Below are 13,240 nucleotides of genomic sequence, written 5' to 3' on the forward strand. Positions count from 1 at the left end.
TCTTTCTTTAAGAGGGAAGTATTGACTTCTCCCTATTTCTAGCAAATTCTTCATGGTTTTCTTCCTGTTTCCCCTATCATCATCATAATAATTTTGTCTTGATGATCGGTATACCTGTTTTTTCCTTTATACATAGAAGAGAAGAAAAGTTTTGAGAAGAGGCATTTATTGTTTGATTATTGTCTGCTTTCCTACTGTAACTGAAAAGGGGATTGCATCTTACATGGAATATTACTTACACATATAGTGATAGCTAGAGTAGCAAAGGTGCATAGAGCTATTGTTTTTAAACAGGGTTTGACACAAGGTATTCAAACCAATCAATTTACAGAATATTATGGAAAAGATATTCCTTTGATGCATACTTATATTTTTCCATGTCAGCTGTAAGAGAATTGTGCTCATTGTGATGTGTCTGATGGAAAGAGCTAATGCCTGGTAGTCAGGGAGTTGGTTGTGTTCTGGCTCTTCCCAAGTCTGCAAACTAAAATATTATGAGATTTTTGGATAAAAAGCATCATAAAAGAGCTAAGTGTTATTTAAGCCTGCTTAGTTAGACAGTAGGCTGTGCAGTGTAATTACTTTAGCAGACCCCTGTTCTCTCCTGGACTACATGCAGAAGACCTGTGCAGCAGTTCAAGCAGCACCTGCTGCCCAGATACTTGTTTTGCCCTTTCCTTTGGGATGAGGGCAGAAGGCTGGATTTCTCAAAATTAGTATGGAATAGCTGGCTTAGTACATGAAATGTGCAATGTAGCTGGAGAACATTGCTCCATCTCCAAGTGAAGATTTCTAAAAGCAGATCGCTAATCTGGAAAAATTGTATGTATCGTGTTAAAGGAAGTCTCTGAGCTGCAAATAGATGGATGTTGGGAAGAGTAGTCTGGAGAATTGTCACTAATCGCCAGCCCTGTAACCTTCACTGAGCATCTGCTGTTTGCCACTGTCCTGAACAAGCCTATAAGCGTAAGTGGCCCTTTGGTTTCGCCTGCTGGGGCCATTCTCCTGGATACAGCAGAACACAGAGGCCAGTGAATATGTATGTCTGTGTATGCACATGGATAGCTGAGTGGACATTTGCTGGTGAACCTACAGCAGTGGGGACATTAACTACCTCTCTTCATAATCCCTTTTCCAACAGTTTCTCTTAGAGCTATTTTTTTTTCTGGCAGTGTTTGAAAGTGCTGTTGACTATTTTGCACTTGAGGGTCAAGCAAATCCAACAAACTTATGTCTCTCATGTTGCTCTTTGGGTCTTCTGTACCGAGAACTTGATCTTCTGCAGTTCTAGCGTGTATTTGTAATTCAGTGTGTATGGTCGCAAGAATGCCATGGGGTTGTTTTTGTTTTTATTATTATATTTTATTTTTATTTTATTTTGTTTAATTTAGCTGTAAAAATAATGCCAGGCTTTGACAAAGAGAGATGACCTGAAACTGATGTTAGATAAATCGCATCAGAAATGGAGACTGCACTCTTGCAGTTTTAATGTGTCACAGAGAGGGGATGATTCTTCCCTTCTGTGCATTGTGAATGTATTGCCTTTGTGAATGGCAGAATATGATGTTATCCTGTGACTTGAATATTTCAATTCTCATTTTTAAGGGCATGTCCCATCTCTGAAGCCTAGGAGCCTCTCCAAAATATTATTTAGTTAATTAAAAAATGTAACTGTCTCTAAAATAGTCTTGTCTAGAGTTTCTACAAAGTCTATAGAGGCAGGATGCATGATTTTTTTTGTTTGTTTGTTGTTGTTTTTTGTTGAGCACCTGCTTCCTTTGCCTAACTTTATTATGAAGCAAAGTTGCTTTTACAGTACTAAGAAGTGAGCAATATATTCCATATTTCACCAAGCTTTGTAAAGAATCCTGCCAATGACAATTTCACAGCTGCTGAGAAATAGGCCAAGCCTTCCCTGTAAAGTGACAGTAAGGAAAAGAATATCTATTCCATTGGGACTGGCTATGCATCCTTCCCAGCTTCTTCCCTCCTGAAGAAAAATGCTAGCACTTCCGAACTACGTAACAGATGGTGGCAGAAACCAATTTCCACTGCAAAGCCATTTGGTCAGGAAGTATCAAAAAATGTTTTGGAATTGTGAAAATGAATTTTTGGCTTCTGGGCTACCAGCAGCCTATGAGGAATGAGACACAAAGCAACTGCTTAACAAAACCAAGAGCCTGCTTGGCCCCGAAAGTAATGGCTTTGATCAAGCGTTTTAGATATTAAAACCTTTACATATGTTAGATCTAGACTTGAGAAGTGCTCTGTGTGTTATAAAAATAAAGTTCTTAATTTCTGCACACCAATTGCTTGACCAACTATCAAGAAAGCAGCCTTCAAAATATGCAGAATGACCTCCAGCTGAGACGAGCTTAATATAGCTCCTACTGGCCTAGTCAGGTGGAACCTTCCCTTTTGGCTCAGCTGATTTGCTGCCCACAGACCATGAAAGTCCCAGGGCTCTGGTAACACACAGGGACACAAAATTAATGCAGAAACAGCACAGGGCACTCTACTGATGGCTTACTTCTAGTAAGTCGTGTGCGTCTGTGAGTTGCTGGACACAGCAGGTTCCTTTGGTGATTTCTGTAGCTGACCAAATGTGCCACTTTGAGAAATACGTGTTTCTTTCTAGAAGTGCACCATAGATGTCTGTCTGTGCCATAACTCTCTGAAATAAACAGCAACATTTTTTTCCCCTCCAGCATTTCCATTGTGAGTCTCAGCAGCACATACAGCTCTTTATGTTGAAACTGGTTTGAGAGAACTTCCCATAAATATGAGACCTAAACAATACTTGCTGAGACATCTTGTTTTATCTCTTCTGTTTCTTATAAATGTATACCAAATTATACGGTAAAGTCATGTCACCAGAAACACAGAGCAGATGGAAGTATCTTTCCACATATTGACTCATGTTACTCTGATGAAAGGAATTTGTTTCTCTCCTTCTGTCAAGCCTCCTTGCCTCTGGCAAAGGATGCAACCCTCAGCAAGAACTTTACCAATAATGTTCAAGTGACCATCTGATTGAAATGTACTATCATTGGCTGATATAGTTAGTCTGCATCAAAAACTGTTTGGAGTAGCCAGTCCTATTTGTTATGTTTCTGTAAGGTAGCTTACAACAAGCAGTGTTGTTCCAGCTTGAGGATACCTCAGGGAATTAATTCCTGAGGAAGCAAATATTCAGCTTTTGTAAGGATACCTTTAAGGTCCCAGTACTGGGCCCTTTGAAGACTAATTGTGATAAAGCAAGTGCCAGGTCTCTGACCTTTAGTTCTATATGGAAAAATGACACCCCCCACAACACAGGTTGTAAGTTCTGTGCATTAGCTACCAAAGGCATGGTTTGCAAGTGAAATCCTGACATGAAATAGCTATAGTTGTGCTGTGAGCAACTGAAAAGCAGATACCATCCATATTTCTGTTTGTCGTGAGTGGTATTTGACTTGATGGGAGTGCAGTTCTCGGACTTGAGAACATGTGAAACTGAAGTCAGAAGGGAGTCAATGTAATAATTAACTGAGTCCCCTTCTGGATGTGACAAGTAATGAACCAGTCTAAACTTGCCTGGAGCTTTCTTTGGGACAATACCCACAGGGGAAACCCTCTTAAGCTCAAGTGAAGCATTATCAAATGGGCCCTCTATTTTCTCCAAATGCCAGCTCTTTTCTGTGTTATCTCTAACCACCTGAGGACATATAACTGCTGATCTCAGCATCCCAGCCAGCATTTGCATCTCAGGGCTCAAGTACATGATAGTAAAATCCCCAACACAGCCTTTCTTACAAAAATTGCATGGTTTTTGTTTCTTTCTTTTTTTTCTTTCTAGTCTGCTCCCACAACCAGGGAAATGTTTTATCTGCCCATGCTGGGATTTTTGCATTTGCTAAACCTCTTTAACTAGCATTTGGCTCTTTCCACTTTCATACTTTGATTTGGATGACTGCCTGAAGCACCTGCTAATGGCCTGAAGCGTTCAAGCCTAAATTTGCCGTTTGTGTCCCACACGCGCTCAGACTGTTCCTTACCTGCCTTCTGGAGCACCTGCTACACGGTTTAGGCTTGAGAGCCTGCTCTCTACCTGCTGACACAGCACCACTCTTCACAACACTGGCTGTCCTCAGCTGTGTCCTGCTCTCTCCCCTGTTTTTGGTAGCCCCTGCTTCAGCTTTGACTTGGTCTTCAAGGTAACAATTATGTTGTCCAGCTTGTTCTAGTGCTTGAGTGAAGAAAGGGGTTTTCCCCAGGTAGAAGGGAGCCAGGCAGGATGCAAAGGTAAATCTGTCATTGTGGTAATGTTAAAAACTTCACCATGGCGTTAATAAGCAGACTTTTTAAATGGTTTTAAAAAGTTTTCTAGGGAAATTATGAACTGGGGCAGCTTGCTGAAATTGGCTTTGTAGATCTGTGGTGGCCACAAGCTGAATGGCAATTAAGTGTTCAAGAAATGTAGGAAGGAGCATTGCTGCTTCACAGAGAAGGGGTAAAAAACCCCCTAGAAATCCAAGGAACACTCTACCATTTCTCCTGCTACTGGTGCATTTTGAGGATCTTTTGTACACTCTTCCATGAGGTCGGTCCTGACGTCTAAACATAGGGAAGGCTGTTAGAATTAGCTCTATAGGCTGCATTTCATGAGGAGATTCTTCTTTCTGTCAAGGGACAATCTTAATGGAGGCTTTCAGATATAACAGCTTCCAACAGGGAATTCTCTTTCTATTTTGCCTTGGGAAACCTTAGCTTTTCCCAGAGTCCTGGTCTGTGCCGAGGGTATCATTTACATGGACCTTCCCTTTCCAAAAAGGTGTTTGTTTCCTCTGTTAGAAGGATGCTGTTAACAGCTACAGAAGCAGCTTATGTACTGGCTTCATGCCTGGGTGTTTACGCCTACGTTACCTGCTGGTTCCTTTACCATCCTCTTCCCCAAAGAATTATATTCCCTTAATACCACCAGCCTGTGCCCTCCACCCACCTTCCACATTAGTGCCATATGGGGTTTCCCCCAGGAACCACTGCACCTCCCTGTGTGCCTGAGCTGCAAACTGGGACTTGTCTGCACCAGCAACATCTGCTCTTGCAGAACTGGGCAGGGCAAGGGCTGATTTTTTTTTTTCCTCCTTCCTTTCCTTTAGTTGCCTCAAAATAGCCCTAATTAATTTTGTGGAGAGTTTAGTTTGCTCCCATGATGGGATTGCTCTTTGTGCAGATCTCTTGCATGCTATATTTAGGTATGGTTTTTGGAACACCATGTGACCCGAATCAGATAACTTCTGAACTGCTAATCATGTCTTTGACTCCCTCTGTGGCTTTGGGGCATTTTATGATTGTTTTCTTACATACAGAATGAAAACAGATATATTCATCTGCCTTGTAAAAGCTGCTGCCAGGGTTAACAAATATTTAAGACATTGGTTTAAGCTAAATTTAATTTTATTTTATTATTTCTACTGTAGTTGTAGTTTTATTGTTTCTTAGATTATTAACTTCAGAAAACAATTCTTTACCATTTAGTTTTTCTTAATAGATGACCCTGTTTCACTGTTTTAAAAGAAAGAAATAAGTTTCTTCAGTATTTGTAGATGGAAGTAGGGCAGAGAGAAAAGACTAAATGCCCTTAGTTCCTGCCCCATACAAACTTTCTTCCTTTGTTTACTCGCTGGTCCATCCATGTAGATGAAAGGCCCAAAATGTTGACCTAAACTTTTTCCCCTTGCATTAGTTGTGTTCCTTTACTTAACAGGGGGAGTTATCTGCTTGTGTTTTTCCTGATTTTTCAAGTCATGCAGCCTGACTTGTATCCTGCTGTCACCCACTGCTGGAGGGCACTGTAGCCCTGGAGTTCCCTTTGGCTCTGCATGCAGCATGGCGGGGTTTGGGGCCTGTCATCCATTTCAGGGCATCATCTCTCTGTTGCTCGTGTCCATAATTGCCACTTTCTGTGTCCTTTCCAATGGTACTGGCATTTCCTTTAGCTTCACCTTTTTTTGCTCTGCCCTCTTACGGCCTTTTGATAGGCAGTTGGATCAAAAGGCCTTTTTGGCCACCAGTTGTTTGAAAGAAGCTGTGTTTGAGCAGGTAGTTAGTCAGATAAAGAGTAGGACAACTTATGGCAATACTTCTCATCCTTTAGGCAGTAGTGGACAGGGAGGAAAAGAAGCCTTCCTTATTGCGATGTAAATGTATTAAGGCTAATTATGAATAGTAGCTTTTCTCCTTTTTAATTTTTTTTTAATTCCTTTAGAATTAAATCCTTTGCCAAAGTGCTTATTCTTTCCCTCCTACAGTAGCAGTAAAAAGCTATAATACATGTAACAAAAATCAGCTTTGAGAAAAAGGTCGATAATGAAATATCTGCCAACAACTCTGCTGTATTTGTCAGAGAAAAAAAAAACAACAAAACATTCTTGTATTTGAATCTCTGAAATGTAACCGCATCAGACTAGTTGGGGAAAATTTGTTTGAAGATGTATTACGTTCCACGATCAAATGGAAAAAATGGCACCTGTCATCATATTTAGAAAACAGCTGGCTAACATGGCCAAGTGCCACAGTCTCTTTTCACATGGCCTTTATGCTGAAACCATTCAAGCGCCATTCTCAGCAACTGGAGAAACCCTGTGCCTTTAAATGGTTACAGAAACATCTACTTAGGGGCCAGCTCTTATTGCAGCAAAGCCTACTTCTGATGCTTCTGATTAGCAGTTAATGGATTATACTTTACTTTTATAACCAACCCAGCAGGCACTCTTCTATAGTATTTTTCAGCTATTTTTGGTAGAAGATACATACAGTTGCACTGCTCTTCATGATTTCATTTTGAGCCTACAGAAAATATGAGAAATAAATCACTATCTGAAATTATTTTAGCACTCAAATTCTTTATTTAAGTCCTATTAAGCATTTTCTAAATGTATTTTCTTTTATCTTAGAAAACTATAGTGGGTTAATTGCCCTATTTGATCTAGACTTTGATGCAGAATCTCTTAAATACGTACATATTTATATACCCAGTGAAAAGCCTGTTTCTTAAAAATTTGCAAACACAGCTCCAATATGTACTAATTTAGGAAAAAAAACCTCCAGCTGAACACAATGCAGGTACATGCAGAAACTTAGATGCTTCAGAAGTTAGGTGGGCTTGTAGAAGCTAACAATTTTTATACTTACTTTGACAGCAATGAGATTAATAGCATATATCTGTGTGTGTGTGTGGACATATATGTATGTACACAATATGTATATATATACTATATATGTGTCAGAATATGCATACAGACCTCTGCACGTGCACATGATTTATGTTTAATAAAGAAGTACATTTACATAGGTTTTAATTGGAAGATTATACTATTTCCCCCTCAGGGAATGAATTTTGGTGCTAGTTTGTAGCAGGAAGACTAGCTCACTGAAACTACATTTGAACCTGCTCTCTTCACTCAGGCTACACTTCCAGTAGGACAAGGTCTCACACTGGTTAGACTGGAACAGGAGGGGGAGCTCTCCCTGCACCAGCCTGGAAAGGGGAAAAGGAGGTATCCAAGCCAAGGAGAGGGGAAGCGACCACCAACCAGGCTGCAGGTGAGATATGCCTTCACTCTGCTCCCACTTGCTGTGGTTCCATTACTGAAGTGGAGAACTGGGCTTCTCCATCTCTTAATCTCTTACTCACATCAGTAAGACACATAAAAAAAGGGTTTGGCTCAAGTGATAAGCAATTCCAGGTTATATCCATGGCTTGCAACAAAGGAAGTGCCACTTGCAAGGCTCCCAGTTAATATTTTCATCCTGGTGCAGCACTGTGCTTGCTAGCTGCAAGATAGGCACTAAGCTGGAACGTGGTGTTTGTTGAAGGCAGTGAGTTCCAAAATGCTGTCCAGAAAACAATGTGAATCTAAAAAGAAAAGGAAAAGGAAAATGAAAAGAAAATAAAGGAAGGGTTGGTTAGTGGTTGTTATGTGAAATAGCTCCCTCAGTGCTATGGCACAAGGCACAAGGGTAACTAACTTTCTGGCCTGTTTTTGAGGTGGGTGGGTTTGGAATTTTCCTCTGTTATATAACATCCCAGTGGAGGAGAAGGAAGCTGGCTGTGTGGGGACTGAAGAGCTGTTACTTCTCTGCCTTGTACAACCCCAGCCTGTGCCGTAGGTGAGAAGCAGGGTGATGTCTGTGGGATACAGGAAGTCCCACCTTGGTCTTGGAGCAGGTCCTCACTGTTGAATCAATTTCCTGTTCCAGCTTTTTCAGGACAGTGCAGCAAAAGACTACCCCTTGCTTGAACAGAGGCCTTAGTCAAGCCTCTCTGAAATTTTTTAATGTTTGCTGACTTATAATCAGCCACAGCTATTCTGATGTGCTCAAATGTGCTGTTATATTTCCCTTAAGAAATACTGTGAAGATCAAGAGATTTGAGTATTAATGTGGGTTTTTTTTTCTCCTAAGAAGAAAGCCATCTCCCCATGAGTCTGGTAAAGGCTCTGCTTTCTCCCAAAGCTTCTGCAGAGGTAAAGTCCATCTTTTTGCTTGCACTATCTCATCATAGTGCATTGTAAATGCAATTTGAGGCACTGCTGGTTTAGCCTCCCTCCAACCTCTAAGGTGTCAGTCAAAGTATTTGGCTCCTTAGAGCTACATTTCTGGCCTCCAGACCAGTGTGGTGAAAGCAAGACTGGGACACCAGTTCAGTGTGAGCATCCTGAGATCTGCATCAGCCGGAGCTTTGGGATTACTTTTGCCCTCCCCAGTTTCATCCCTTGGCAGTTGGTGCCCGGGCAGCATAAGCCAAGCTTTGCAGTAGGTGAGGTTATCAGGGAGAACTTCATCCAGAAGAGTAAGGTTCCTTCAAGCAGAGTTTGGTCTGAGTTCACAGAAGATCAGTGTGGGAAGTCCCCCATAAAAGCTGAGCTTTGAAGTTGGCAGTCAAGACAGATTCAGAAGTTTTGGGAACATTTTTTTTCCTTCTTTTCAATTATATTAAATTCAGGAGACTCATGAATAGAGTATTTTTAGATTGCACATTCAAATATATGGTACTGTAGTATGACAGCAAATTAACATTCGTATCAAATAAATTTTTTTTTCATTTTTAAAATAAATTTACTGTAACTCATAGTAGAAAGTTTATGAAGAACAGTATGCTGCTGCGCACAGAAATTTTGTTCTTGTGACTAAATCAAACATCACTGGTTGCTCTCATATAGATGAACCCTTTTGGAAGTTCTTTTTATAAAGCTAGTGGATTGAATTTCTAATTTTAACTTTTATGGTTTATAATTAGAAACATATCCAAACTTGTTTACAAACACCTGCACTTGACAGCGTGTGTCTGCAATTTTAGAAGGACTCACTTATCACTTCCAGTGGGGTCTCAGAGGGCATCTGAGTTCTTTGTGTTTGTACAGTTAGTTTCAGGACACTGGAAATAAAGTGCATTTTACAAATAAAGTTACAAATACATGATGTTTTGTGAGGGGCTTGCATACACCTAATCAGCAAATAGGTCTTATTGACTAGTTGTGGATTATTTCAAAGTCAGGAGGATAGTTTGTTAGTGGTCATTTGGAACAAGACTCAAACTGGCACCCAAAGAAGAAATTCCAGGAGCTAAATTTAGCAGTTTGGTCTCTCAATTGGAGAAGATGGTTTACAGGTTTTCTGTATTTATCTCTTCTTCAAACATACTACTTTCTTGCCAGTTGTCCTTCAGAAGTTATTCAGAAAGGGTTTAAAATTACTTTGGAATAAATCATTAGGATAGACTAGACTGTATGAGTTGGATAGGATCTATAACGATCCTCTAGTCCAACTGCCTGACCATTTCAGGGCTGGATTGTCAAGATGGCTCTTAAACACAGACAGGTTTGGGGCATTGGTTGCCTCTCTAGGAAGTCTGTTCCAGCATTTGTGGTAAATAAATGCTTCCTAGTGTCCAGTCTAAACCTCCCTTGGCACAACTTTGAACCATTCCCATGTGTTTTTATTCATACAAAGTCAGAAGTTGCTGAACACACAGTGAAATAACAGAGCATGGTTCCTCTTGAGCCTGAGTGGGACGTGTATTATGCAAATCTGTATGCAACTTGTTTGTAGTAGGGTGAATATCATACTATGGTACTTGTTGGTCAAGTAAATAATCGCATTAGAGGTAATCAAAATACTTCATTTTTAAAAAATCCTTTGGCTCCTCAATATGCTCTTTATGCCTGATTTTTAGCTGCATCACATAGGTTAACAATGTTGCTTATCAATTTCTAGTACAATAGGAAAGATTATCTGTACTGAAAATTGATGCTGCATGGGAGGGTGGCATGAAGAACCCTCAAATATGTTTCAAGGGTACGGCTGAACCAGAGGTAGTGAAAGTCGACTTAAGCAGTAGTGGCATAAGGTGTCCTATTGATTTCTTTATACTCTGTTGTTACTAATTAGTATGAAAAACTCTAGTTAATTAGAGCAGCCTGTTTGGCTGTTGTGTCCTCTATTGGGAACCGTGGTCAACCTTAGAGAAACTCCACTGTATGATAGGATAAGGAGGCCATGGAACAAAATGTTTTTTGTTTTGTTTTTCTTTTTTCTTTTCTGCTGTTTTGTTTTCCAAAAAGGCATGGACCTTGATCCAGATAAGGAATCTGTGTTAATGTCAAAGGATCATGTCCTTAGAGGTGCTTACTCTCTATCAGTTTCACTGAGAGTTGATGTAAGTGGAACCAGGCACCTCAATACCTTTGTGTATGCATGTTCTTTGAAGCTAAGCCTGTAGTCTGCATTCTGTATCTTGTGCTTGACCCCTCTGCAGAGCACACAGCGTGTAACAATTGGGGGGCTCTTCCAAAGCAATTGCTTATAAGTAAACAAACAGATAATTAAATAAAGCTCAAACCAGGACAGAGTACAATGTGCAGGTCTGAAGAACTAGTTTTTCCCATCTGTAAAACGGCCGAGTCTCGTAGCTGTATTTTTTAATTCCTTTAAGGCAATATGATTTTAACAAGCATTCACTTCCTATGGCAAACAAGTTGTTTTTTTTAAAATGTGCTTTTTAAACAAGTAGGTTAGCCAAAATTATGATACTACTTAGTTATCTAGTCCATAGCATAATTTCTTAGCAAGTACAGCTGCAATTAATAAATGGTGGTGTAACCACATTAGGCTGTTAACCATCTCTGAAAATAGCTTCAAAGACCGTTCACAAGCTTCAGTGTCATCAGGGTCCCAGCTGATCAGAATTAGAAATACCTGACATTTTAGAAATTCCTGATATTTCAAATATGACCATAGAAACTAGACTCAAGTGGAATTTAATAACACTTCCCGCTTAACTAGAAACTTCTATTTTATTGCGGTTGCAGTTTGGAGATAGCACTTTCCCAACTGATCTACTGAGGGACATGTAGCTTCATGGCAGTATTTTCAGTTTTGCTCTATTTTTGTTTGCTTATGTCAACTCTATGCCCAGTTTTCCAAGTGTTAATATGTAGAAATGTTTCCTAAAGGTTAGGAGAGGCTCAAATGCAAGAACTATGCAAGTGTAGAAAGATCTACCTATCCAGCACCGTCTAAAAAACAGGCAAAAACCTCTGATGTCAGAAGTCTTAACTGACCATGAAGTTAGTGACAAGCTTTCTTAGATGTACATGATAAATAAAGAAGACATCTATGTAATATTTGTAGAGTTATCTAACCTGTGTAAGCCTGAGCAGTTCTTTGGTGTGAATCTTTGGATGGAGTGTATGGTGTATGCATGAAGTGATCTATTCTCAGGGTAATCTGCCTGGCTCCTACAAGGAAGTGACATGGAAAAGTCTCTCTTTTGGTGAATTGAAAGAAATATTGTCTTCCTCAGAAAGCGGTAATTAAGATAAATGGAGGAGTCATAGAAAGAAGGAAAAAGGGCTTCAGAGTTCTGCTTTGATTCTTCTCATGATAACTCTCAGTAAAGGTAAAAGTGTTTCTTCTAGCAAAGGATCTCATGGTATGATTGAATAGCTTGAGCCATGGCATTCAGGGTATACCAGCATGATTTAAGAATTTAATTAATTTCTAGGAAGCCCAACATATCAAGTTTTGTCATATGCCATCATATACCATGAGAGGGGAAGCTCTGGGAGGTAATATCTGGTTGCAGTTAGAAATCAACCATGGATATAAAGTGACTGCTTGTATATTGCCAAAGGCAGTGAACACAGGTTCCCAATCCATGAAGACCCAGCATCAAAGTTAGGCTGCATCCGTGGGGCTGGAACACGTTGCAAACTCCTGAGATGCAGCTCCTTTGCCTGCTTCTCCCATAGCACATAGCTGTATTCCAGTTTTTAAAAGTCCATAAATAGGTGTAAAACGTGCATTTTCCACAGAAGTAATGAAGGCAAAGAGAACTGTGACTATTACCATGGCCTGTTGCAAATTATCTGTAGCTTAAATTTTTTGCAGTTTCTTATTACTGTTGCATATGTTTTATATGACCAGCTGTTTGATACTTCTGAAGTAATCCCATGCCATAAAAATACACTGTTTTCCTTCTTGAAGAAACTGTCGTGTGCTAGTAGTACCCCAACTGAAGGGACCTAGAGCGAATGAAAACAGCTTCAGAATAACCTGCCTTGGTTTAGGGGACAGTTAATGATAAATTTATTTTCGTGACCCTTCTGCCAACTATTTGTACACTAATTAGGTCCTATTTTAAGGGCAGAGCACATGAGCTTGTAAGAAACCCCTTGTACAGGATGGGAAGGGCATGGGGATTTTTGTCCCTGGTGAGTGCAAAGCGTAGTATCACCAAAATGTGTGTATTATTTCTGAGTAGCTTATGAATCTCTTGGCTCACTGGGAGGCATTTGTGAAATTGGCTCATGGGAGAAGCTGTAGCCAGCTAAGGTGCTCAGCAGTAGAGCACTGGGGAAGAAGCTGAACTGACTCAAAGCAGAGTCATCGTTTTTAACTTTATATAATGTCTTTTGCAATATAATAGAAAATTACCTTTATGACTAGTGGCAGGACCAGTTGTATAAGTAAGCCAGCCATAGTGCTGGTTGGTATCTTGCTTTTCACTTGAACCTCTCTGCGATGCAGGTCTTGGAGGAGTGAGCGCCTGGTGCAGTCTCTGCCTGGCTCCTTGGTAAGTCATTTAAATCTGTCTTTCTATACAGTTGCTTTCCAAACTGCTGAGCAAAAATAAGGAAATTTTTCACGGAGTGCTTTAAAAGAGAGCTGCTAATCAATTTTTCATATTATTTTA

The 13,240-nt window shown here is 40.1% G+C and overlaps 1 protein-coding gene across 20 annotated transcripts in view; it reads left to right on the top strand.

Moving 5' to 3' along the window:
- Positions 1-13,240, top strand: part of ESRRG (estrogen related receptor gamma) — a 406,125-nt gene that overhangs the window by 40,400 nt on the left and 352,485 nt on the right. For 7 of the 20 annotated variants that reach the window (XM_051615710.1, XM_051615714.1, XM_051615728.1 and 4 more), the window contains exon 2: positions 13,075-13,120. The exons of the other annotated variants lie outside the window; for them this stretch is intronic. In XM_051615710.1, the coding sequence (XP_051471670.1) occupies positions 13,075-13,120 (46 nt within the window). The remainder of the gene's footprint in view (positions 1-13,074; positions 13,121-13,240) is intronic. 20 annotated transcript variants of the gene reach the window in all.

This window comes from Apus apus, chromosome 3 (genome assembly GCF_020740795.1).
Source record: "Apus apus isolate bApuApu2 chromosome 3, bApuApu2.pri.cur, whole genome shotgun sequence".
In the NCBI taxonomy this organism is placed as follows: Eukaryota; Metazoa; Chordata; class Aves; order Apodiformes; family Apodidae; genus Apus; species Apus apus.